This window comes from Ptiloglossa arizonensis, chromosome 2, assembly GCF_051014685.1.
Source record: "Ptiloglossa arizonensis isolate GNS036 chromosome 2, iyPtiAriz1_principal, whole genome shotgun sequence".
NCBI classification, from domain to species: Eukaryota; Metazoa; Arthropoda; class Insecta; order Hymenoptera; family Colletidae; genus Ptiloglossa; species Ptiloglossa arizonensis.
Genome location: NC_135049.1, coordinates 16,999,173 through 17,026,118, shown reverse-complemented (window position 1 = coordinate 17,026,118; position 26,946 = coordinate 16,999,173). Strand labels below are relative to the sequence as shown.

The following is a 26,946-nucleotide window of genomic DNA, read 5'->3' as shown; positions in this document are numbered from 1 at the left end:
ACAAATATGTAATTTCTATAGTCATTTAAAAATGTTTAACACCACAATAATATTCATTTGATATCATCAAAATTAAAATTACTATCATGTAAAACACAAGTTACAAATAATATTGATTGTAAAATTGTCTAGGTTATTTTATTATTTTTGGTAATATTGTTAATCGCAATAGTTAATACATACATAGATATACACATAATACCTGAATTAATTATGTAATCATATATTTAAAAATTAAGATCATTGTAGTATTTGATTTCTTAAAAATTATGTTAAAGTTTAATAGATTTTATGGAAAATCGGCTAAATGTTTACCCCGTATTCCATATTCGAATCTTATGGTCACAAAACGATTCAAACATCGACATGAAATGAAGGTATATACTCTCATCTATTAAATCTAATTTCAATCTAAGATGTAATATTAAAATCAAGTAATATTTATTATTTTTTTAATTCCTTCAAACCATTTTAATCCAAAATTCTACAAGAAATTCTAGTTTAAAAATGTACTACTTATGTTCACAATTATTTTTTTGGATACTTTAAATGTCATTGCCATTGATTTATACAGATCCATTATGAAGACATGTTAACTAAGTATTTTTTACATTTTAAGAATTGGCACAAAACATTGGAGGTTTCAGAAGACTGTGAAGATGAAGTGCTAAGAATGGCCTTTGTTTCTCTAGCAAAACGGTTTCATCCAGACAGTGGTACAGCCGAAGCTAGTGCAACTAAATTTTCTGAGGTATGCTATCATCTTTTATCGGTAGAAATTATTCACTAATATATAATATACAAGAGAAACTATATAACTTGCTGTCTACTGTGATTATTTTTATTTTTATCATGATTAAAACTTCTTATCTTGGATAATTTGATTTAAAAGAACATTTAAAACTGATAATTACTTTAAATGTACAATCAATAAAATGACTAATAAAAAATGTAATATGATAATCTTGTTGAATTAAATTAGACCATATAGAATTCAAATGGCTCTACTAACAATGAAAATAATGAACAATTTTTGTAGTTCACTTGAAAACATTCTAAACAGTACCCTGTATAACATTAATTTTGTCTTAGATTGAAAATGCTTATAGACAAATTTGCAAGGCAAGAGGAAAAGAGAAAAACAAGGATACAAAGTTGCCCAATGTTGAAGAATTTGATATTAAGGCATGTATATTATATGAAATGTGTATACATGTTTGCTACATTGAAATAATTAAAATATATATCTTTTAACATTTTAGCATACAGCGCCACAACATCGTCATTATTTAACTTATAATGTAGGAATTGGAACATATAGCAAAAGACAGAAGCTGTATGTAGCAGAAAGAGCCCAGAAAGCAGTTGATAATGTGATGGAGCATAGGTTGAAAAAATTGCAGGCTGAGGAACGTAATACATTAGTTGGGCAAGATAAACAACGTGCTAAAGATATCAAAACACGTTTTGGTATGGACCGTTTGGTAGAAGATTTGATTCAAGAAGCTATGAATAAAGGTGAATTTAATGACCTACCAGGCATGGGAAAACCTTTGAAAGAAAATATGATTACCCGAAATCCATATGTTGATTTTGTTACTTATAAATTGAATGAGGTATGAGATATCAACTTTACCTAAAATTTGCAATAAATAGAAATATAATATTTGCATAATTAAATTGCAGGTACTAATAGAAAATGGATTTACTCCAGAGTGGATACAACTATCTAAAGAAATCAGGGAAGAAACGGATAATTTACGAAAACAGTTAAAAGAAGCACGAAATGAAGTGGGATCTCTTCCATTAAGTTGTGCAGATGAAGCAACTTGGAAAAATATTATAGAAAATTTTAAATCTACAATAAAACGTATAAATAATAAAATAGATAAATACAATTTATTAGTACCAATACTTCAGAAACAAATGTTTCATATTAACTTAGAAGATTTTGCAAAAGAAGCACTTTCTCTGCCGCCAGAGAAAATAAATAGAAAACGTTTAAATTATAAAAATATAGATTCCAATCATACTGCTGACGAGCAAAATGAAAGTATACTTCGAATAATAATTTCAAGTTTTAGTAAAAAAATTTCATAAAAAGTAAAATATAGCTCATTTTATATTCTTTATTAAAAACTTTGAACTCTATATACGGCTAAAGTTATTAAACTCCGTATATAAAAAAGGTAATACATTAGAATAAGTAATATAAAACAATGAGGTAAAAAATATATTTCTAGATAAAAAAAAGTTATAAAATGTTTTGAGTTTAATAATTCCACACAATAGAATTATCTTCTTTCAATTGTATTCTTCCAGTGGCTAAGTATTTTAAAGCAAGGGGAAATATACGATGTTCAGCTGTTTTCACTCGTTCCTGAAGAGTCTCTACTGTATCATGTGGTAATACAGGTACTGTTGCTTGTTCAATAATTGCTCCAGAATCTATATCCACCTATAAACAATTATTTTTAACATAAAATATGGAGAAATTCTTTTACAAGCAATTAATGTAAGATAAAGTTTTCATATCAATTTATCACAATTATTTTATACCTCTACGAAATGCACTGTACATCCTGAAACTCGTACACGAGCTGCTAGAACATCTTTATGTGCAGATCCACCTTTAAATGATGGTAACAATGAAGGATGTACATTTATTAACGCCCCACGCCATCGGTTTACAAAACTTTCTGAGAGAATACGCATAAAACCAGCAAGACAAATTATTTCTGCTCCAACAGCATCAAGTTCAACATTCATCGCTGACTCGAAAGCCTCTCGGCTAGAATAATCAGTGTGTTTAATAACCTGTTAGAAGACATTAAAATACAGTATAAATAGTGTGTGAATCTTCTGTGACAAGCAATTTAAAATTAAAAAATAACATATTAATTACCACTGTCTTAATTCCAACTCTTTCAGCTCGTTTAATTCCTTCAACATTTGGTTTATTAGATATTACAATGACTATTTCTGCACCAATACGTTGTATTGGATCTTGACATGCATTGATTAGTGCTTGCAAATTGCTACCAAAACCAGATAAAAGAATACCTACTCTTTTCAAAGGTTTGCTTAATCCCATAACAATGTCTGATACATATTGTTTCATTTCCAATTCTAAAGCTTTTTCAAAGTTTCTAACATTCACTCTAAGTTGATTGTCTATAATGTTTTATACAATTAACGTGTATGATGTGCGTATGATGAAAAGGTATTAAATCTAAAAATTTTGTTAAAATAATATTGGAGAAAACTTACTCTCTTGATTATTTATGTGTCCAATGACCTTAGGATTTTCCATTTGTAGTTTAAGTAAAACTTCATCTTTATCTTTTTCCGAACAAATTAAAATAGCGCCAATACCACAGTTAAAGGTTTTCAACATTTCTTCTTTATTTATACCACCTAGATAAAATTAATTATTTAAATATATATATATATATATATACACGCGCGCGCGCGCATATATTGGAGAGTATAATATACATAGTATAACTTAGTCTACACTATAGTGTTCTCCTTACCAATAGCTGCTAACCAAGCAAAAATTGGTTGTATGCTCCACTTAGTCGCATCTAATATTACTCCCATATTTGTTGGTAAAACTCTTGGTATATTTTCTGTAAGGCCTCCTCCAGTAATATGTGCAAATGCTTTTACCAAATTCGTTCGCATACAGGGAATTACACCTTTTACATAAATTTTTGTTGGTTCCAAGAGTTCATTGCCTTTATTATATAATAATAAATATAAATAAATTATTTTTATAAACATAAGAAATAATATATAAGATAAATAAACAAATACCGATTGTTTGGTTATTTTCAGAAAAAGGTGCTATATCCGAAAATTTTTTATTTGCTAATTTCAAAACTTTTCGAACAAGACTGAACCCATTGCTATGTACTCCACTTGATGGAAGACCAATTACAATGTCACCTTGCTTTATGTCGTTTACACGCGGAAGTAATCTGTCCCTTTCTACTGCACCTACAGTAAATCCTGCTAAATCGTATTCTCCATTAGGATACATATCAGGCATTTCTGCTGTTTCTCCACCGACCTAAAAATAATGAATTTTATTCATAATACTTTTATTAAACGTTCGAGTGTCACGCAGCGTGATCGTGCTTCTCTTCAGTTTCTAAAAGTACCAGGATGTAAGTCCGTAGTGATTGCACACTCGGATTTTGTCAATGTGTATCTTATAGGGAATGAAAGATGCGCGATCTTTTTTCAATCGGATTTTTGCAAAAGTCCATAACACTCAAATAGTTAAATTTATCTGAGGAATTATTAATTAATTTGAATGCTGCCAAAAAAATAATAACTTTACATAATCAACTACTTTTTAATTAAATTTATATGTTACTTACTAACGAACATCCAGCTATTTTACATCCTTCGCTTACTCCGTTTATAACATCGCTAGCTATGTTAACATTCAATTTACCACAAGAAAAATAATCGAGGAAAATAAATGGTTCTGCACCATGTGCAAGAACATCATTTACACACATAGCCACTAAATCTATACCCACTGTATTGTGTTTGTTGCATTCAAATGCTATCTGTAGAAATAATCTAATTGATAATATTTAGAAAATTTTAATTAACTTTATAAACATATTCATACCTTTAATTTAGTTCCAATGCCATCAGTACCAGATACTAAAATTGGATCTTTGTAACCCGCTGCCTTTATATCAAATAATCCACCAAAACCACCAATTGAACCCAATGTACCTAAACGTTGTGTTGAGTTGGTCATTGGTTTAATAGTTGAAATTAATGAATCTCCTGCTATTATATCGACACCACTACTTTTATAGGTAAGTTGTCCATTATGCAATATAGACCTAAAAATATGATTACTTTATCACATATAATATGTCCCTACAAAATAATAATTCCTTTGCCATTTAATATACCTTACAATTCCCTTATGTGCTATATCCGTTCTAAATTGTCTTCCTTCAAATGATATGCTTTGAGCAGCATGCGTTGCTCTGGCAGCAGCTAATGCTAATGAGGATGCTAAACTTACAGTAATTAGAACTCTTCCTCCTTAAAAACAAGAAAATTCTAATGTCATCTGTAACTTAATCGTAATATTTCTATACAAGATGATTTAACCATGTTAAAAATGTACCATTAGTCAGTAATTCTTTTTCAGAAGAAATACTTGTTCCACTATGGAAAATAAAATGATTTGGTTTACGCAAAACGCCATTGACGCCTGATATAACTTGACCTTTTGATGATGATGCTGGATACCCACGAGATGCCAAAATAACGCCAACAGCAAATACATTTTCTTTCCATGTAACTAAAGATTCAACTAGAGAACCCTCACAACAAGCCTAAACGTTAATATATGTCAAATTAATTTTGGTTAAATACTATTATATTAAAGTATTAATTACCTTCATAATTGTAAACAAATCTGATTTTAACAATGGTAATATCACTTGTGTTTCTGGATCTCCAAATCTGCAGTTAAATTCTAAAACCTTAGGCCCATTCTCTGTTAACATTAATCCAGCATATAACACACCTAAAAATTTTAATGCAATAAACCTTTATGATGCTAATAAATTTTCATAAATTTAAATTGTGTTTTAATTATATTTATATATGATATTATTACAAACCAACAAATGGGATTTGTTCTTCTTTAAGACCATCAATAGTTTTCTGAAGAACATTTAATTTTACCATTTCATAATCTTCTATTTGTAATAAGGAACATGGACAGTAAGCACCCATGCCACCAGTATTTGGTCCCACATCGTTATTAAATATTCTTTTATGATCTTGTGCAGGTGGCATTGGTACAACAGTTTTTCCTAAGTAGAAGAAATCTTAATAATAACATTATATTCAAATACTATTTAATAGTCTTTTATTTTAAATTTTATATATTATGTACCATCTGTAAATGCAAGTACAGAGACTTCTTCTCCTTCAAGTAGCTCTTCTACAACTATTGATTCACCAGCAGATCCAAATTTTTTGTCTATTAAAATTTCATCAATAGCTTTACATGCTTCCTGTTGATTCTTTGCTATAATAACTCCTTTCCCAGCTGCTAAACCTGAAGCTTTTATTACAAGCGCAGGAAATGGTGCACTATAACAATCATTACACATGTAACACATAAGTAATTAATCTATAATTAAAATTTTATTCATTTATTCAGAAGTAATATTTACTTCATCACAAATTGTTTTGCTTTTTCTGCATTTGTAAATCCTTCCCATTTTGCTGTAGAAATTTGATATCTATTCATAAATTTTTTTGCCCAATATTTATCAGCTTCAATTTTAGATGCTGCCTGTTGTGGACCAAAACAGTTGATTCCTACATTTTTTAATTCATCTGCTAATCCATTTGCCAAATATTCTTCTGGACCAACAACTACTAAATTTATTTCATTTTCCTTGCTCCATTTTGCTACTTCCTACAAAATGAATAGCTTTAAAATAGTTTTAGTATATAACATTTTAAAAGTAAACTATGATCAAATAATGTGAAAGTACCTTGTTATTCTTCACATTTAGTTTCACTAAAATAACCTTATCAACTGATGAAATTCCAATGTTTCCAGGAGAGACATAAATTTTATTTACCTAAAACAGATTCAAACTTAAACACATAATAACATAAATATAATTATAAATTCTATAAATTACAATTATAAGAAAATGATACACAGAGAATTTTTTCCAATAAATATTCAGGTATTTCAATTATTTGAATAAAGATTTATCAATAAGGTGTTTGTTAATTTATTACATTTAAAATACTTACATTGTGAGATTGTGATAGTTTCCAGGCAATGGCATGTTCTCTACCACCAGCACCAATAATCAAAATAGTATACTGCATAGTATCTAAAATATATAAATCTTCCTATTACATATGGTGAAATACAAAAATACAGTAAAAAGCAATTATAATTTAATGTAACAACCATAAATAATTATTAAATTATTATAAATAGTTATGGTATATATACATCTTATGTGATATAAACTTCTATAAAAGTCTATAACCTCCATATTAATGATTTTCTACAAACTTTATACATTTTTTAAACAATACACACTTTTTCAGCGTTCTCCCGATGGTACACGTGCTTCCAAATTTTTTAATTGTGTTTATAACCACTTCTAATGAGTATTTAATAACCTATCGTTATTTGCGTATCGAAAGACTGCTTCTTGGAGGGAATTATTTCATTGTAATCTGCATATCATAAGCGATGACTTTTGACCCCTTAGAACAGTTCATACTGTTCAGTTTGATATTTAAAAATATCTTTCATTGCAAAATACACATATTCACTAATATTACATAAACATATATGATAAATTAAAGTATACAGAAATATTCAACTTGTTAATACTTTATCGATCGGTCGTGATCTCCGCTGTCACTCAATAAGGATCGGCTTAGTCGTGAGCGCATTTGCTCCTAGTACCGACCAATTTTTCGCTATTTATTGTGTTGTGCTTATTCCTTTTGTTTCAAAGGAATGTAATTATATTGATATTTATATGTTTTAATACATTAAGTAACGGAATATTACAAAATTTACATACGAAACATGTTCTACTTCTTATCTTTTTCGATGCACATACTCTACATTGTTTTTGGGGTGTTTTGCTTTTACTACTTATCACTATTCTTATAAGTTTATACTCCTTTATGCATATAATCTTTCTGGATGATCTGATTTTGGTGCTCTTCTCGTAGGCTCTGAAGTATTTGATTTGTTAGTTGAGTCTGTTGTGTCGTTACTTTGAGAATCTGTTGATGATAAATCCACGAAATTTCCGCTATGTGTAAAAATTTCTTATATGTCAATTTCTTTCCGTTTAATGTTGTGTACGTTTTAAATGAATTCAATAGCTAAAAGCCGATTAATAGGCTAGCAGTCGATAAAGTGTTAATGAGAAGAAGAGAATAGAATAAACTAGGCTTTTACATTGCTTAAAAAAGCACCCGCCAATGTTTTAATCCATATACAATAATTTGCTTGTTTCATATAAACAATAATTCGCTAAAGAAAATAAAGTTTTGTATACACTAGCGAAAACAAATTTGTATAAGCAGTGATTTCTTTTTTCTCTCAGTTTAACGTCGCATCGACTTCTAGATCATTTTTTTTTACTTCAAATGTAAAATCTAAAATTAGAACTTTAATATTCTCGTTTTAGTATTCTATATAAGGTACATTTTTAAACCGATATCAGGTTCAAATCGATGCGTGCGAACAACTATGAAGTTATTTCAAGCGACAATATTTTGTTTCTACATATATCAGCGAAGAATTACACAGTCGTCGGAGAACGAAATGATCGAAAAATTAAACAAACAAAACATGCTCTTGTAACCTGACGGTGTATTTACGAAAGATTTCTTAAAAAATATTTTTTAGAAGCATGTTTAATTTCAACATCGTCATTCGTACGAGGCAGTTTTGGTCTTTTGCATTTTTCTCTCTTAAACGAAGCACGTGTCCAGGCAGTTGTCATAGACTTCTATCCAGTGAAAAGAAGACCGAGAAATTAACTGAACAAGATACCGCTCTTCTTTCCGAAATCGCTGTTACGAACGAATGCAAACAAGATAAAAAAGTTAGCGATCTTCTAACGTATATGTGTTCCCTAGAAAAATTTATATTCTCTCTTTTTCATATTTTTTCCTCTATTCAAAAGTATGAATAGTATAAAATTGCAAAATTCCACAAAACGTGATATTAGATGTTGTATCGATTTCAAAAAATAATTCGTGCGAACTGTTTGTCTTTAATATCATATATCGTTCGTTATTATCGAAGAATTAGAAAAATATTATTGTACGATCGATTAATACGCAGAAAGCAAAAGAGGAACCGAGACTTCAGACAGTTCGGGTATATCGTTGGAGCCCAGAGAAGCCAAATGTAAAACCGTATATGCAACAGTTCACTGTGGATTTAAATAAATGCGGTACAATGATCCTGGACGTGTTGACTTTGATAAAAGCGGAGCACGACCCTACGTTGTCCTACCGAAGATCATGTCGCGAGGGAATTTGCGGATGTTGTTCAATGAACATAAATGGTGTCAACACCTTAGCGTGCATCACGTAATACGGCAAATACTCGAAAATACTTTCTACGTTGCTTCAAAATGATGATATGTATAGATTAAATTTTTGGTTTAATTATTTATAATTAATTGGCTATCGGAAAAAGAATTGTAATATTTAGAGAAAGAAATTCTATAATGTTTCTTTTATCGTTAAATTGCATGGCATATGTATTCTTTTTACCGCCAGAAAAGTGTCGCATTCATCGAAACCGATAGTCATATATCCTCTACCGCATTCGTACGTAATTAGAGATTTGATAACGGACATGGAAGAATTTTTGAAACAGTATCAACGTATCCAACCATTTTTAAAACGTCCCGGGGAAGACAATTTTGTCGGTTTACGACAGATTTTGCAGAGTCAAAGAGATAGAAATAAACTCGATGGTTTATACGAATGTATACTTTGCGGATGTTGTACTTTTGCCTGTCCACCGTATTGGTGGCTTGGTGACAAATTTCTAGGCCCAGCAACTCTTTTACAAGTATATTGCAAATGAAACATAAATATATTTTTATGTTTAAACGAATTGGATTGAAGTTTAATGTCCATGGTATCTGATACGTCTAATGCAAAATAACTTTTTTATTGTGCAGGCATATAGATGGATAATAGATTCGCGCGACATGGGACACAAAGAGAGACTCAGTAAATTACAAGATTTTTATTCGGTGTATCGATGTCATACTATTTTCAATTGCACAAAAACGTGCCCGAAGGTATAACAAAAAAAACCTAGAAACTAAAAAACATTCCTAGGAATTTTGTATTTCAATATTGTATTGACAATTTTTTAAAGGGTTTGAATCCTGGAAAAGCGATAGCCCAAATAAAGCGTTTATTAGCGGGACTTGCTAAAAAAGAACGACCGGATATGGAGACTCCACTTCCAAATCCTTGCAATGATGAAGAGAAAATATATCAATGCACAGAAGAATAAATACAAGAAAGAAGAAAAAGAGTTTGCGAAACATTTTTCTGCAGACATTTTGTAATTGTATATAAACTAATTTTGTTTTTTATTAGACACAAAGTCTTGTTTGCTTTGAGGTGAAAAATTATCAAATTACTTTTTATATATTAATATAAACATAAAATCAAGTACACCAGGAATGATATATAATTGATAAACTTTTAATAACCAGAAATATGTAAGTATATAAAGTACAAAAATAATTTCTTAAAATTATTACTTAACTTTCATTTTGGTATTCATTTCAGATACTATCGTTTTGTTAGTAAATATTTTTATAGTTAATGTAAATTAATTTTCATAATACTACAATGGTACTGGTTAATTCAATAAATTCAAAGTGTAATTACTTCTCATCTTACTTTTAATTAACTTAATGAACTAATATGCTAACTTTTAATAATGCGTTTTTAAATTAATTTGTGTTTGCTTGGATATTAATCAGGATATCTATATTACTCAATATATAACAAATAGATTAGGACTCGCCAATTTTTGGAATAACATTATGAAAAGAAATGTAATTCTACAAAAATTCAAAATTTGACCAGTTTATCTTATACTAGTAATATTAAAAAATAAGAACTTTCAAAAATGCAATTCTTATCAATAATATACTATGTAATTCTATATATTTGTACTTATAGATCCAGTCGTGCTCGTTTTACTACACGTTGATATTGTTCGTTCGTGTATTGATAATTATTAGAGTTACTTGAAGGTACTATGTTTTCCTCATCTTCTGTTGATAATAACAAGTTATCAATTGTATTTCGTAATTCACGATCCTGTAACCAAGGATGTAACAAAACTTGTTTTATAGTAATTCGTTTTTTTGGGTCGATCGTCAGCATACGTTTTATCTGAAATACGATATTGCTTACTAAAGATAAAGGTATTTCTCATTATAAAATTTTATTCAATAGCATTGCGCTTATACCAGGTCTATAGCTTTCTCTGTAATGTGTCCGAACTTTGAAGTAGGAAAAGTGTAATATCCTCTCTTTATTTGATCTTGTAAACTAACTCTTTTATCTTGGCAATTAAAGGGGACGGAACCACTTAAACATGCATATAATATTACTCCTAAACTCCATACATCTACCTGATAAAATCGAAAATGTTATAAATAAGGTAACTCTTCTACTTATAATACTTTTTCACTGTTTTTTAAATAACTAAATATATGCGTATACACTTTTATATACATACTTGATTCGTATAAGAACCACGTCCAGTAGTAAATAATATTTCTGGTGCAACATACATAGGAGTTCCACAAAAAGTTTTCATCATGGTTTGTGCATCAACTAACTTTGATAGACCGAAATCCGATACTTTAGCTAGTGTGACATCTGAATTACTGGCTAATAATATGTTTTCTGGCTATAAATTAATAATATTCATATATTGCTTGCACTTAATATAAAATAATGTGCTTAAAATAATTAAAGAATCAACTGTTCAAATATCTTAATTGTTTAGTAAAAACATTACTGAATTAGACATTTATTTTTTCCATTCTTCTGTAATCCCTAACCATGGTACTACACTTATACACGGTAATTCTCTCACCAGTGGGCTCAAAGACAGTACCACCACTTAAACATCCCAGCAATAATCCTGTATGAGTCATGTTTTTAAGTTACAAATGTTAAAAATACAGTACCCTCTACTGTATTAATCATCGTTGTCAATTAACAGATGATACAATAGGGACATCAGTCACTTCATCACTATATACAAACACAGAATTATCGGTGAGGTATCTTTGAGTACACTGATGAGAGAATCAACCTGTACCTTCAGGTCCCTATGAGTTATACCAGAATCATGAAGATAACTAACAGCAAGTACAACTTGATAAAAAATTAATTTTGCAGTTTTTTCTGACAATTTGCCTCTGCTTTTTATTCTTTCAAATAGTTCACCACCTTCCATTAATTCTAGAACTATATACACTGCTTTTGGACTATCTACAATTTCTTCCATTCGAACTACATAAGGCTGAAAACAAAATATTTATTATTAAAATATTATTAATTCTGATAGTCTGTAGTATATGAATACTAACTCACATGCTTTAAAGCTTTTAATATTTTTACTTCATTCATAATCTTTTCTGGATCATTCAATGGATGTCTATGTTTACTGGTAGTATCACCCAATTTCATAATAGTTTTCATAGCAAATCTTTTACAACTATTTTTGGAAAAAACCATTTTTACTTCCCCACATGCTCCAGATCCTAATTTACGTGATACTGCATATTTGCTTCTCAATTCTGAAGGTAAATCATTGCTCTCGAATGTAGCAGTATTCATAAATACATATACTGTTACAAATATAGAAAAAATACATATTGTTGAAAATTATATTCTATATAAAATATTAACGTAAAATTTCTAAATTTTAATTAAAAATTACAGGAACAAGAAAATATAAAAAGTATATACCAGTAACAATAGGTTGGGCTAAAGATATGACATTATTGCTTTCAATTACAACTTTTTTTCCACGGCCTACTCTTTGTTTGTTAATGAATGTTCCATTCTGGCTCAAGTCTTCTAAGTATATTACAGCATCATTAGTATTACCATCAATAAATTCCCTGGTTATCCTAAAGTGTACTTTACTCATCACACTAAGCCACTTTGATTTTAATTCTTTTTCAGTTATGCAAATATCACATTTTTCTGAACGGCCTAATGTATAAACGTCCTTGATCATTTCTGCATAAATAATTATATATTATGTAATATTATTAATTACAAATAATCAATCTAAATTTCCAATTGTAATTAATAAAGAATAAATATTAAATACAAATACATGTACATTTTACAAAATATAATTAAATATATACAAATATTTACCCACTGGTTTGAATGGTAATTTAATGGGGCATAATCTTCCCCATACTACCATAGTTTTTTCTTGTGACAATTCTTGAGATTGTGTCAAACATACTAAATCCGCGTTTTGTGTATCAGGTAATGTTAAAACAATTTCTTCATCGTTCATAACTGCAAATTAATTGGTTCGATATAAATCAAAAATGTTCGTGGACCACGTTTAAATTGTTGATATCAACAAAATAATATTGTAGTGTAATCCAATATAAACAACACTAATTCGTAACAATACGAGTTTAATTCAACTTGGTTAAGAAATATGTAAGAATTTTGACTGTCGAAATATTTTTAAATACTTTTGGAAGATTGATCGTATTATTTCTAAATACGGTTGGAAGAATTGAATAAACTTTGTCTATGCGTAATTCACAACATAAACAGTTTGAATTTATTTAGAAAAAATTGTAAAAATTGCGAAAACTTCACAACTCGGCCAGTGGTATACGTTTCCATGACAATGGAACAAAGTCAAATTGAGATTGAGCCAATGTTGTATTGTTTATTGAATACCGACCAATAAACGACATTGTTTGTAAACCAATTAGTTCATATGCGATATAAAGGAACCAATATGTATTTTGACCAATAGGACTCGCATTCATTTCGAAACAGAAATTGTTTGGCATTGAACAAAATATAATTTGAATGATTTTATGATGTCGATAAATTAGATATCTCCTATATTTACATGGTTTGAAATTGTTGTCATATATTATAGTACATTTTAAGTAATAACGAATTTTATAATTAAATATGTATATGTTAAACTTATTCACTGCTCAATCATTTTAATGCAAGGTCATTCGTAACAGTAGATAATATTATAAGTAAACAGCTTTATCGGCAACATGACCTTGCTTTCTAATACCATTTGTATATGCTATAAATAAAAAAATTATAACCGCATTAAAAAAGAAAATTCAGATGTCTGAAACTTAACTCATAAATGTGAACGGAATTACGTATAAGTTAAAATTATTGGGTATCATGAAAAATGTACAATTAAATAATTTTTACATACTATATGTTTGTTTTAATCTCTATACTTTTTTCTACGCTGAATCTTTTATTCTACATTGTTTTCTTTTTAATCTCATTAATTAGTATAAAAGAGTTCATTAGTTAATAAATTTCATCATTTTTCATATATTGAGTATCAATATAAAAAATTTATTAATAAAAGTATTGTAGAGAACAATTTATATATTAAGTTACTAGTGATATTGGATTTAAAAAAAACTTATCTACGAAATAAAACAAATTTTATTTAAGTATGTTCTAATCTGTTTAAAATAAAGCATTATTAGCTCTTATACAAAGGCAAACAGTTAAATCACGGTATAAAAAGTGATTACTTTGTTTCAGTGATAAGTATTAGAAAATATTTCGTTATATCATATAGTATTTGTTAAGTTATGTTTAACAAATGTGCGAAAGCAGGTTCAATGTAATAGACATGTTTCACCTCGTAGAATTTAATTGGCAATATGAAATTATATATAGTTGGACAACAAATTATTTAAATTTAAACATATCCATGATATAGAACCGCAAGTTTCGATATAATACAAAGTTAGAATTGAACGATCACTTTACAAACTGGCACTGTGGAAAAAAAATGTATACAAAGTCATTGTGGTGTGTACCTAATCTTATATTAAGTTTACTAGCTGTAATGGTATATTTCTAATAATATCGTTATTATCACTTTAATTAGAATTCGTTATTTTGGCAACTTACGGTTCATCGGAAATTTCACATATCTTTATATAGTGATTGTACAGCTTAATCGATATAATCTTTGCTGTAGTCACAGTTGATTCACATATATTTTGTTTCCATTTTTACTGGCATTACATTAACGATTGTAGCATATATGTACCGTGTATTTGACTTTACAAAAATTTATTTATATATATATTTACGAAAGTAAGAAAATACGAAACGACACTAAGGAATTATTATTCAATGATAAACGTAAACATTTTAAATTACAGGATTTCTGGTGTAAAGGGTAGGGCTAGCTCTTGAGCAGGAGGGATAGGGAAGTTATGTTTATAACTATCAGTATTAAGGTAATAATCGTACAGATGATTTTTGCTTTATGTATACGTGTAAATTAGTTTTTTAGCTGTTTATTATGTAAAAGGTGAGCTGCATGTATTTCCTTTATGTTCTTCGTATCAATGGATGGTACGTCAGTGGCGGTGGTATAAACTTGATAGAGGTGTGCGAACTTATCTTTTATTTTCACACATACTCTGTCTCCCTCACACTGCATAAGGATGGGTCAGGCTTTATCCGTTTTTAGTGGCACTGTGATTCATTAGCTTAACGCTGAGCATCGGTTTCTTTCTTACAGTGCTTACGGCTTCCCTACATAAATATACCAAAAGGAATTATCGAAATGTAAACAAGAAATGGGTTTACATTCTATAAATATCATAAAGCTTACCAGAATTAAATAAGTCTTTCCATTTGAATATTTGTTCATCTCCTACGAACACTCCTCTTGGCTTTTTCTGACACACCTCGCCACCTTTCTCTTGAATTCTGTATAACTTTCCCTCCACTCTTTCTGTAGTATTATAGTAATTATTACAACTAAGTAATATTTGAATGCCAATTAATAATATAAATTTGTATAAGCACATGCAATAGTACTTACGGCAGCATCCACATTAGCAGGACTTTCATCATTAGGATCTGCAAGCATACTAATAACACTTATGAGAATAGTCTCAACTGTGTGAACTGGTAACCACCGTTCTGATGCTTTTTCATAGCCCCACTTGTCATCTCCAGGTTCGTGTAAAATCGATATGCATACATTACCGTTTTTCTCGACTATGAATATAACATAATATTAATTGTAATACTTTTCTTTCTAAAATTTTAAGCACATTTTAAAATTCATTAAAAATAGACTTACTGTTTGGATGCCATATTTCTGTTATAAATTTCATTCTTGGTGGCCTAAGTGGATACTCTTTTGGAAATTCTAAGTGTGCTTTGAAGAATCCACCTTCACTAAAAGGTGAAAAACATTTATAAGAATGCTTGTAAGCATATGACTTTCATCATTTCATTACAAAAACATTAATTTCTTACTATAACGTATCTGGAGGTCCAATAATGAGTACTTCCCACTGATATATGTCATTGTCATCTATGAGGCCTGCTGAAAACCCTTCTACTGGGTTTTTATTTAATTCTATAGAAAAGAAGAAAGTCTAAGTGAAGTATTTTCCTTATATTAAAATTATTTTCTTTTTACAAAAATAAATGTAAGAAAAACTCAAATTATCTATTAGTAATTATATTGTATATATACTTTAGAATAGTTTCATTTCAAAATTAAAAGTACATAAAATGTATAGTAACAAAATATATAAAAACATTAAAAATAATCCTTCCTTATCGAAAAACACAGAACGGGTTAAATGTACATACAGCTGATCATACTTTGACCCATTGACAATGAAAACATTTCAAAGAAACAGTTAATACATGACAACATTAGTTTGAAAAACGACAGAACACTTTTGTTATTCGAAGTGTACAGGTTAGGTTAAATCAGACCGTACTAAATAACCGTCAGACACCCGCGAATTGATGACGGTGAGTCAGCGTTGACATGATATTTTGTATAAAAATTTTAATACAAAGCTTACGGGTCGATCGTCTAATAAAAGGCAAAGTTTAAGTGATAACGGAAATGACATAATAATTTGGGATATTTTAAGGCGTCGATCTTGTGTCAAAAGTAATAGAGTATGGGTTGAAGGAGGCTGACCTTCGGTGGTCGTTGCACGGCATGGTTTTCTCTGCCTTTTTTTTAGTTCAAACCGCGTCGTGCACGGTGTGACGCGCGAAATGCTATAAATAACGTCGCTTGGGATTATTTTCGGTATCAGCGAAAACGGTCTTCGTTGTACGTGAAAATCACCTGCGAAACGATTTATATCGGACTAGGGTATTACTCCGGGTAAATGCGATACTGAATGCTAGGTTAAAGTTATTCATGGGAGGTACACTACGGTTCCGTAGCTGTATTGATTTTCACGCCCTAATCAGGCGCAGGGCCACCGTGAGATAACGAAAGGTTTAACCGGTGCCGAGATAAAATTACAAAGGTTTTGGTAAGACTGATATCGCGGGAAAAAAATGTTCACAAAGACAATTTCGAAGGTCGAGACACGGCAGTGACGAGGTCGCACGAGTTGGGAGTACGAAAACGGTTCCGGCTTTTCGTCGAGCTCAAATGCGCTGCACGGATCACACTTAGCACTTATACTCTTTTTGGTGGGTACCTGCTAATTGTTTTCGTAGTAGAAGCGCGGACTGTGGCTCTGACATTAATAAAAGTTCCGTTAAATAAGACTAAAGCTGAAAACAATCACTTTTGCTTGACTGGAAAGATGGCTAGGTACGTCGCGGAAGCAATGATTGCGCATGCGCCACTACTTAAACATATGTTCTTCCGTCTCTCTATGCGCCGGCCTGATCAAACACCTGCGCTCTCTACTGGAAATTTTGCAAATATTGCAGATCCAGGATACTTCTTACTATCGATAAGCAATTTCTGTTATTAGTAGAGGATAATGAAATATACATGAAAATTAGTATCGACAGTTAATGTTATCAATTTCACTTTCCCGACAAAAAATACAAAATAATTTTTAACAAATTACACAATTTTTATACATAATTTGTAAAAATTGTAATTGCATGCTTCTTTCCTTGTTTTTGTACGTTTAAATGTGCAAACTATAGCTAAGGTAGTTTGGAGATGATATGCAGAAAGATTATGATTAATTGAAAAATATTATAATGTATTTAATACACAAATATAATGTGTGATAATGGTAATTTTTATTGTAACCAAAATAAATTGTACCCAATATATTTAGTAAAACCTCGATTAATGCAACCTCAATGACAGCATGAAAATCTCGTTCACTTGACAATGAATGAAGTTGAGAGTGAAAGGAACAGGTAGTAGTAACCATAGAGAATGGAAACATGTATAAGTGGAACTTCTTATTGGATTGGTTACCTCAATCATTCTATATTTGGCAGTATTAATACGTTTCATTTGAAAAGAATATGACATGTCAAAAGCAATCTGTTCTCTTGACAAAATGTTAGTTGTTGCGTAGTGAGAACACTAGGTGCCGTACTACAACTGCCAGAAGTAAAAGTGCAGATTCACTATTCAGCCACTCTCTAGCTGATCGCATGACAGTTCAACTTGTCATTTTGAAATATCTAATCTGTACGCAGCGAGTTGTTAGTATGTATTGCTATAAAATGACAATACTTTGTCAATAGTACTGTGATATTTTAATTTTAAGATATGTTATAAATTCGATAAGTGTAACGTATACAAGTTAGTCAAAGAGTTACGAAGAACCTATATTCAGAGTATGTAACTGTTAGACGTAGTGAACTGTAAGTAAATATACCGATTTTGGTTACGGTTCTATAACAGTTATTTTTCGATTTTAATATCTGTTAATGAAAATTTTAAACATATTTTTCGGTACTTTATTGTTGTATAATTTAAACGATATAAATGTCAATAAACTATCTATATATTATTTCCAATTTCCTTTGAATATTGCAGAATTATACCAAATTTGGTTTTGGTATAATGTAAACAATACGTTTACAAAATCAGGAAATACTCCAAAGTTCTACTTGTGTTAATTTATCCCTTGCAAGGCAGTAGAAAAGTCATATATTTTCACAAAATAAACATTGTTTACAATTCATAAATTAATTATAAAATTGTGAGAAAAGGTCGTAACGAGGTGGTGAACACACTGGCTGTGCTTTTCTTATTAGACTTGACTACTTGACTAATTTATTTTCTGTTACTATTTGTAATGCATGTGTATGATTATGACCAGCAATCTGCATTTTAATATTTCCTTGCAATCCTTGAAATAAAATCATAATAATTTTGAAACATTGCCCAAATGATACAAAAATTTCAATTTTTTATACAATATGTTTTGAAAACTAAAAGCATACAGACCATTCTCCAAAATTAAAGCACATTATAAATGTCTTTGATCTTATGAAGAATTATTCATTATTATGCTTTTACTAAAGTGTATACATTTATTAAAATCTAAAGTATGTGTATAAATTTATTGAGTGTATACATTTAATATAGTTTGTGATTTTATTGTAACACATATAAATACTATTGTACAATAAAATATTAATTTATGCATTCATTTTTACATAAACCTTGGGTTTGGAAAAAACCTTTATACCTTCTTCTAATTTATTTAGTTGTTTCTCTATTTCGGTTTTCCGTTGCTGTGCTCTAAGCGTATCTGTTTTTATAGGCATCATATTTAATTCATTTACATAATCTTGATAATCTATAATGTTAACATAAAATCATAATATATAATGTTATACAAAGTACTGTTAATGTAAATCATGTTTTAATTGCATACTTTTCTTCAATATGTGCAATGTTTCTTTACGTTCATGTTCGGGTAAATGAACATGACCATTAGGACAATCAGGATCCAATGTCTCTGCTTTAGTTTTGAGTTCTTTTTCTTGAGCTTCTTTTCTGTTTTTTATATACCTAATAAATCCAAAATATGTTAATATTAAAACAGTAATCTAGTTTCTGAATTACTATGAATTTTTTACAATATTAATTCTTAGTGATTAAATGGCAAGCTTGATTTATCAAAACACTGTTATTGACAGGTTTACAGGCTGCACTTTGTACACATTAAAAACGTAATATAATTATTTATTTAAGGATAAGAAAAATAGCAAGGAAGCTTTTAATCTGAAATTTTTGTGATTAACCAATGAAGATAATTTTTGTAATAATTGGCTCAGCATGCTTCAATTATGAAGGGTTAAAAAAGAATAAGAAATTTAAAATGAAAATCATGTTAATAAATATGAAGTACAAATAATATTTCTTTTAATATCATACTTAGGAACAACACCCTTCCGATAATTTGTTGGAGGATTATTATTACTATTAGTTAAACGAGCAGCTAGTTTACTAGCCACAGAATTACGTTTTTTATTTAATTTTGTAACATCTACTTCTGCTTTAGATGGAAGTAATTCAGAACTTCCTAAATTATTTTTATTTTTATTAAGAAGTTCAACATCTCCTTGGTCTGAAGGTGTATTTGTTGTATCCCTTAGGGCTTTATCATTTTGCTGATTTGCTTCAGTTTTGTTTTTTGAATTGTTATTGCTTAGACATTTTTTTGAAGGATATCTATAATAAAATGTTATTAACAAGAAATATAACACACTACAATTATATCATGTACCTTATTGTCCCTTCAGAATATAAACTATTCATTTCTTTTGTATCTAATGTCTGGATACCTTGATTTTTGAATTTAGTTTGCATTTTTGATTCACACAAAAAATTAGAATCTGATAAAACTTTGTCATGTAATCTGTCTACAGATTTATGCAAGTTCTTAGACTCTTTTCTTTTTTGTTTAACTAGTGAATTATTGTTATTTGAATGTAGCATATTTTTTGTACTAACAGTAATTTTATTCAATACTGATGAATTGGATTTTCTACATGACTTTTGTTGCTGATCTGTTTTGTTATTTATAATTAAATTTATATCATTGCCTTTATACTTCTTTATCTGTAGATTTGAATTCATTTTTGGTAAAACGTTTTGATATTTATTACCAATATTCTTTTGTTCTTGCAATCGTAACTTCTGTGTTTCATCTGTTTCTTTATTCATATGAAAATATTGTTCCATACGACGAAGATTTTTTACATTTTCATGTATAAAATCTTTTCGCTTTGCTGGTTCTGATAAAAATGTAACAATTATTTAAAAATTTAAATAAATATATATGACAAATTACTATAAATTAACAACACAAATAATTTCTTTACCCTCAATCTTATAAAAAAATTTGTTCACATGTAGAACTACTGCTTGAGATTCAAACAGTGAACGTGTTAATTTTGAGATATATTAAATCATAACTTTAATGTCACTGTATCTTACAAATTACATAATTATAACTTACTTGGATCAGGAAAAACACCTTTTAACGTCGACATATTTACAAAACAAAATGATTTAATATGGTTGTCTAAAAATTATCTACTACTGTCGCTGTTAATTTATAAAACAAAAACGTAATTTACATTTTCATTTCAACAATAATCAAAATTGATACATTAAATGAAAATAATATTCCAAACTGAATAATTTTTAATGTATAATTTCAATTTTCTTGCGATCATCGTTACCAAACAAACAATGTTGTTTACACATCAAACTCATACAACAAACTATAGTATTCATAGATAAGAGACAACCATCGTAGATAGATATCTCTTTCAGTTTTCGATGATGTTTATGTAGCGCCGCTCGTGGCGTGTGTACAGAATTAAATGATAGAGAGTTGTGATGTTCGTAGAGCTGTATATATGTACATGTATGTTTATGCAATTCACTGGTTTTTGCACATTAAAACAATAAATACAAATGTGTAATATATTTATAAAAATGTCGTTTATTAACTAAAATATACAAAATATCAATTATATCTAACTGATTCCTAAAATGCAATATATTTATTAAATAACAGTTGAATCCTTAAATTGATAATTTATTTTAAACTTTTCTTATAGCAGTAATATTGACAGAGCAGTTTTATAATTATTATTTCGTAATAATTTTAGCACACCCTGTATATGAGAGTCAAAATATTATTTAATACCGCGTTTAAGGCACGGCTGCTGAAAGGGCCTTACTAATGAGCCCGCTAACAGACTCGACACATTTCCTTTATTTTCCTTGCAAATAACAAAAACAAAAGTATACTGTCCGCCACAACAGCGTATAGTAACGCCGCCTAGTATTTTAGCAACGTAACACTAAGAAGCGTACCGCGAAGGAGAAAATAAGGGTAGTCGGGACCTTGGTGATATTCCCCCCTCGCAAAACACAAATCAGTGTGAGCTAGTGTATCTAAAATTTCGATTATTCCTATTAAGTACTTTGCGATTTGCTGTTTAAATATTAACAATACTTAATTGTAGTAATTAATTCCACCACTACTGACAGATAGTGAGAGTGGTTCGTATAGGGCTGTTAATTTTTCGATCCAAATTGGAAAAAACGTAAACCTTTGATGCAAAGCATAGTCATAATGCAACTATTATCCGTTAAAGGTAAAAATTAAGTGGATGTAAACCAATATTGATCGTCACGTAATTAGAATTGCATTGATCTTTTCCATTGGTCTATCTGACGCAGAGTAGATCAAACACAAAAAGTTGCGACGAATAAATTGAAAAATTGGTGACAAAGATTCCATTAAAAAATTGTCGCAAAAGTTCATGTTTTCAGAAGGAGTGAACAATATTATACACATAAGTGATAACTTATGTAAATTCTTTTATATTTGAATCTGTTTAAGGGACCCTTAACTTATATTTAACTTTGTAATTCTACGGATTTGATTGCAACGAAGTTCGTGCATTTTCCACGACTTAAGCGTTATTCGATATTAATACTTTCTTGGTGCAAGTTAGAATAGTTTTACAGTAATTCCAATTATCGAGGATACATCTAACTTTATCAATGTATTTATGTGGATACATCTGCTTATAGAAACTTGTTATTAGAAAAGTATAAAAAGTTTATTTAATAAAAAAATTTTAATTTTACTTGAATATTGAGTGGATATAACGTTTTCACACTATTAATTGTTTTGAAACTAATAATGTACTATAAGATATGTCTCCCGATATAGTGGTATAAGTAGCAACCGCATTTGTCATATCTTCTTTAATCCAGTTCTTAGTATCTTCATAATTTGTATGTTTCTTCGTATCAATTAAGAATATTATTGTTAAATCGGACGAGGATAATATACAGGGTAGATTTATAAGTCTTTGAAATAATTAGAATCCATTTTAAAATTTTCTCGTATTATTACATTCCCGCCGTTTACGTCTGAATCGCTGATAACGTACTAAATATACAATCCATATCATTTCCCGACGACAAGGTATTAAACAACATTGTATATATTCTTTAAAAATTCAATCATGATTTTAATTCGTCAAATATGTTTTACTTAGTTTTGTATGTCTCAAATTTACATTTTGTAATGAAACATAATTGTTGTTTACTTACATATATTTGTTTGGGATATTTTTCGGTAACCGTGATAAATGATGTATGTTGAATATCCGATGTACTTACCGCAACGTGTGAAAGTAATTGTATCAATTAACATGGACAATTCTTTCATTCAATATTGAAGAAAAATAAAGGAAAAAGAAAATAATACTGCAAAGAATTCAGCACAGTCGATATTTTCTTATCATCGAATATTACAATGTAATTTTTTGACTTGTTTCTAAGATTTTATCAAAAACTTAAAGTTTCACATGACATTAAATGTATTAAATACACGTCCAAGTATACCAGTTATGTAGGTCTAGGTTTTATATAGATCTATGTTTGTGTATGTATATGAATTTTTTTCGTGTACGAGCGTTAAGTTTACATGCAAAAGCACAACAAACATATGTTGCTATGTATATATACATGGTAAGAAAATGAAACATATATCGTTTTCTTACGTTTCCACGACAAATAAAACACATATTTGATTCGTAAGAAACATTTCTGGAGACTAGAGAAACTTTTTCATTAATAAAGTTTATTCTATAGCTTGTAACTTCGATTTTAAGCAACAAATTGAAAACAGTTTTTCGTTGTTTATATAAAGAATACTTCTTTTCTTGGCCATAAGAATATTCAAATGTAGTTCGATAAGGATGACGTTTATAAATTGTACACTTTATACCTACGGTTTTACCTTGAAACCGTTCCTCTTAAAAGAAAATACATATATACATATAATATTGTAGGGAAAATATACACCGTTATACGTAATTTATATTTAATTAATAAGTTTACTAATTTTAAATTATACACAAATACGTAAATTTATTGCTATAACGTTTCATACACCATCCTCGACGCAATTCCTGTTGTTTATGAGGAAGATCGTGACTATGCTGACACGCAGGGGCAATAAAAAAGATTTACTGTTTGTTCAAAGTGCAACTCCCTAATTCTTAGAATGACTTTTTTTTGTTAACATGCATAATAATATTCCAAACTCTGGTATGCATAATTATAAGAGCATATAGAGTCGAAAATATCATTATGTAATACTTTTGGCCTATTTAAGAATCCATACTTTTCGAGGAATTTATTTGACCGGACAATTACCAGAACCTTTGTGCAATGAATTTTTTGTGAAAAAATCTCACTCTTTGGATAAAAATTTGTTTTCAATACATGCATTTGATGATTTTATTAACGATACGTTTCCAAGGAATTTTCATTATATACAAATGCAATATTGTTTGTATCACAAAACATACAAACGCTGCTTGGTGTAGATTCGTTTTTTTATCATTACAAATAATCTCAGATGCGATTTTATGTAGTAAATGCTCGTTAAATGGTTTTTTTCATTCTCTTATATTTCCTTTCCTTACTGAATGATTTAATTTCCTAACTTCTTACTGTCGTCGTGAAAAAACGATACTTTTTTCATTTAAAAGAAGTGTTTTTTCGTAAATTCTACTGGCCAAAGTATACTTACTTTTTGTGCCCAACAGTAGTATGCACAATTGTTATTTTTACTTAAAGAAAAATATACATTAATATTATAAAATTAATCGTAACTACATTGTTTGTTATTTTAAAGTAAAGTGCAAAGACTGTAATTGAATTGCAAAGTATACAAAAAAGGTGGACGTACATACATTCAAAACTTGAATTCTTCATTTTCAACAATTGTGCATACATGTTTTTGGAAAAAAAAAATTAAATGAATTCACTAAACCTCTGGCTAATGAATTCACTCAGCCTCTTCCAATTTAGTTTACAAAAAGTACTTCCTCGCAAAGGGATTGAAAAGTATACGTTTCTTTTTTTTTTGAGACGTCGATAAATTAAAAAAATCGTAAGAGAAATAGGAGAGGGAAACAGGAACGGTTGGCTTTTAAAATAGAAGCGATGGATCTAGTAGTAGACTCTGTTCAGACTTGTAATGTATTCTCCTCTGACCATACTTTGCCAATCACGTTGGTACTGAATCGTCAATACCGTGCCCACATTGTACCAACAACTTACAACATTTTAACAACTCTCTGTTACTCCCAAAAGCTGCAGTATGTCGACAGATGCGACTATAATACAAAGCAAGGGCACTTGATAAAATAACTTAGTCTTCTATTTCATAATTATCTATATGTAACGTACATATATAAAACAAATTATGAATAAAGAAATAATAATCAGGTCGGTACAGTATTATGATTTTTACCTTAAAAATTTTTAACGCCTGATTATACAAATAGATATATATCACGAAATGTAAGATCATAGTTAACGCGCCGAAGTCCACTCTCGAAAAAGAAAAAAAAGGAGCCACTCGATTATGAAATTCCGGATTAAAAATGTACATGTGCATGGGGCGTATAATAAGCGGTGGACTACGATTCTATACGTTTCTCTTTCATTTGGGAGCATCGTGATTCATTTAAGTTTTTTATATTCAAACCTTAGATCAATCAATCCAGTATAGATAAAGCCCACTCGTTTCAGAATAGGAACAACCAACCAAATCTCCTCGTGTATGTTAATCGTTATTAGTCATGATATCAGTAATAATGTTAATATTTGAATAAAGTAACATGATGTGCAGTCAAATATTCATGGAATACTTGGCTGCACGGAGGTCATGCGAGGATCCACCACAGTTATCTTCCCACTGTCAATGCTGTCCTGTTCTTTACACCATATATATATATTATATCGGATTTATTAGTATATATATATATATAGTATAAATATATACACGCACGCTAGTTTTAACAATCTTTCGTCACATTCATTCATACATACATAACTTCAGAAGAGAGGAACGTCTCCGCGAAAGCAAAGTCCCTCTAACTGCTTTGACGTGCTTTGCCTCGGATATTTTAGCTTCCGTTGCTCTTTATTCACCGAGTAATTCACTTCCAATGATTTCCATTGCCGCACTCCTTTGTTTCCTTTTCTTCTTAATTTGAACTTCACTTTAATTCACAATGACTTATCACATGTTTTTCTGTTTCTCTTTAAACACTATTATCAAGTCAGCTCACTGTTTGATACAAGGAACGATAATACAATTGAATATTTACGAACACAACATTTTTGTCATGCTGAATAATGTAGCTTGTCTTGTAGAAAGACGCAAGCTCCTGGACTTGCGGCGACCAGTCTCGCATCTCTCGCAATGTTTTATATAGTCGGCCTGTAAGTATAGTTGTAGAGATGGTGGAGGTGGTAGTGATAGTGGTAGTGGAGTGGTAGTGGTTATCGTGGTATTGGTGATGGTGATACTATCCGGGTTTTTACTATTTACAGTTCGTTATAGCAATCGCTATTTTCCTAAGATGAGATGGTGTGCAATTCAGTGTTCAAGATTTGGCATGTATTAGCATATCAAAGATTTTGTCTTTAGTTTCTTTCCACTACGAACTGCTTGACGCGTTCATACCACTAAACATGCCAATACTAAACGAGGTTTGTTGCTGCTGTTGCTGAATCTGTTGTTGTTGCTGCTGCTGTTGATTATTCGCTTGACGGCCATGCTTTGGCACTGGAGGTTGAAGATATTCGTGTCTAGCTAATGTCAATACATCTATACGTTCTTCTTTCCTATATGCTAGGCAACTTCTTATGAAACTCTGCAAAAATAAAAATATAATATATCAATAGTTTTGTTTTAATATTCCAAGTTAACTAAACGATTTAAGTGAGTCTGAATTGAAATA

At 29.7% G+C, this 26,946-nt stretch overlaps 7 protein-coding genes across 27 annotated transcripts in view; 2 read left to right on the top strand and 5 right to left on the bottom strand.

Annotated features, from left to right (window-relative positions):
* The first annotated feature begins 38 nt into the window (after positions 1–38).
* LOC143155010 (dnaJ homolog subfamily C member 28) lies at positions 39–2,901 on the top strand. The gene is made up of 7 exons (XM_076327208.1): positions 39–377; positions 620–751; positions 1,093–1,185; positions 1,263–1,616; positions 1,687–2,189; positions 2,323–2,515; positions 2,625–2,901. Exons 1-5 carry the CDS (start codon positions 270–272, stop codon positions 2,098–2,100), a joined length of 1,101 nt encoding a protein of 366 aa, XP_076183323.1. The 5' UTR covers positions 39–269; the 3' UTR covers positions 2,101–2,189; positions 2,323–2,515; positions 2,625–2,901.
* On the bottom strand, positions 2,110–7,365 carry Gart (trifunctional purine biosynthetic protein adenosine-3 Gart). Its single transcript, XM_076327197.1, has 17 exons — positions 7,124–7,365; positions 6,826–6,908; positions 6,555–6,644; positions 6,228–6,475; positions 5,945–6,144; positions 5,667–5,861; positions 5,439–5,569; positions 5,165–5,375; positions 4,944–5,079; positions 4,649–4,871; positions 4,389–4,583; positions 3,820–4,075; positions 3,537–3,740; positions 3,271–3,417; positions 2,906–3,174; positions 2,560–2,817; positions 2,110–2,458 (listed from the first exon to the last, which is right to left on the bottom strand). The coding sequence occupies exons 2-17, from the start codon at positions 6,901–6,903 to the stop codon at positions 2,273–2,275; spliced, it is 3,027 nt and encodes a 1,008-aa protein (XP_076183312.1). The 5' UTR covers positions 6,904–6,908; positions 7,124–7,365; the 3' UTR covers positions 2,110–2,272.
* Positions 7,366–7,435: 70 nt separating this feature from the next.
* Positions 7,436–12,910, top strand: LOC143155009 (succinate dehydrogenase [ubiquinone] iron-sulfur subunit, mitochondrial). Of its 7 annotated transcripts, none has more exons than XM_076327205.1 (7): positions 7,436–7,554; positions 8,459–8,657; positions 8,900–9,150; positions 9,343–9,640; positions 9,753–9,875; positions 9,956–10,307; positions 10,777–12,159. In XM_076327205.1, exons 2-6 carry the CDS (start codon positions 8,463–8,465, stop codon positions 10,094–10,096), a joined length of 1,008 nt encoding a protein of 335 aa, XP_076183320.1. In that variant the 5' UTR covers positions 7,436–7,554; positions 8,459–8,462; the 3' UTR covers positions 10,097–10,307; positions 10,777–12,159. The 7 variants fall into 7 exon arrangements, with proteins under 7 accessions (XP_076183320.1, XP_076183322.1, XP_076183321.1 ...); XM_076327206.1 differs by having other exon boundaries at positions 7,546–7,675; XM_076327202.1 differs by lacking the exon at positions 7,436–7,554 and adding an exon at positions 12,559–12,910 and having other exon boundaries at positions 7,579–8,657; positions 10,777–11,263.
* On the bottom strand, positions 10,525–14,050 carry LOC143155008 (ovarian-specific serine/threonine-protein kinase Lok). 3 transcript variants are annotated; one of them, XM_076327199.1, is made up of 8 exons: positions 13,341–14,050; positions 13,006–13,155; positions 12,586–12,861; positions 12,208–12,464; positions 11,933–12,136; positions 11,342–11,515; positions 11,070–11,234; positions 10,525–10,992 (listed from the first exon to the last, which is right to left on the bottom strand). In XM_076327199.1, exons 2-8 carry the CDS (start codon positions 13,151–13,153, stop codon positions 10,771–10,773), a joined length of 1,446 nt encoding a protein of 481 aa, XP_076183314.1. In that variant the 5' UTR covers positions 13,154–13,155; positions 13,341–14,050; the 3' UTR covers positions 10,525–10,770. The 3 variants fall into 3 exon arrangements, with proteins under 3 accessions (XP_076183314.1, XP_076183313.1, XP_076183315.1); XM_076327198.1 differs by having other exon boundaries at positions 13,006–14,050; XM_076327200.1 differs by having other exon boundaries at positions 11,978–12,136; positions 13,006–14,050.
* Positions 14,051–14,982: 932 nt separating this feature from the next.
* Positions 14,983–17,500, bottom strand: Ube2g1 (ubiquitin-conjugating enzyme E2G 1). Its single transcript, XM_076304389.1, has 6 exons — positions 17,358–17,500; positions 16,156–16,258; positions 15,977–16,074; positions 15,713–15,891; positions 15,500–15,622; positions 14,983–15,420 (listed from the first exon to the last, which is right to left on the bottom strand). Exons 1-5 carry the CDS (start codon positions 17,401–17,403, stop codon positions 15,542–15,544), a joined length of 507 nt encoding a protein of 168 aa, XP_076160504.1. The 5' UTR covers positions 17,404–17,500; the 3' UTR covers positions 14,983–15,420; positions 15,500–15,541.
* A 1,714-nt stretch (positions 17,501–19,214) lies between these two features.
* On the bottom strand, positions 19,215–21,358 carry LOC143155304 (uncharacterized). The gene is made up of 5 exons (XM_076327887.1): positions 21,111–21,358; positions 20,376–20,886; positions 20,024–20,320; positions 19,521–19,657; positions 19,215–19,442 (listed from the first exon to the last, which is right to left on the bottom strand). Exons 1-5 carry the CDS (start codon positions 21,142–21,144, stop codon positions 19,282–19,284), a joined length of 1,140 nt encoding a protein of 379 aa, XP_076184002.1. The 5' UTR covers positions 21,145–21,358; the 3' UTR covers positions 19,215–19,281.
* Positions 21,359–25,156: 3,798 nt separating this feature from the next.
* Tlk (Tousled-like kinase) overlaps positions 25,157–26,946 on the bottom strand; it is a 69,392-nt gene continuing 67,602 nt past the window's right edge. For all 13 annotated transcript variants that reach the window (XM_076305667.1, XM_076305668.1, XM_076305669.1 and 10 more), the window contains one exon: positions 25,157–26,859. In XM_076305667.1, the coding sequence (XP_076161782.1) occupies positions 26,644–26,859 (216 nt within the window). In that variant the 3' untranslated portion in view covers positions 25,157–26,643. The remainder of the gene's footprint in view (positions 26,860–26,946) is intronic.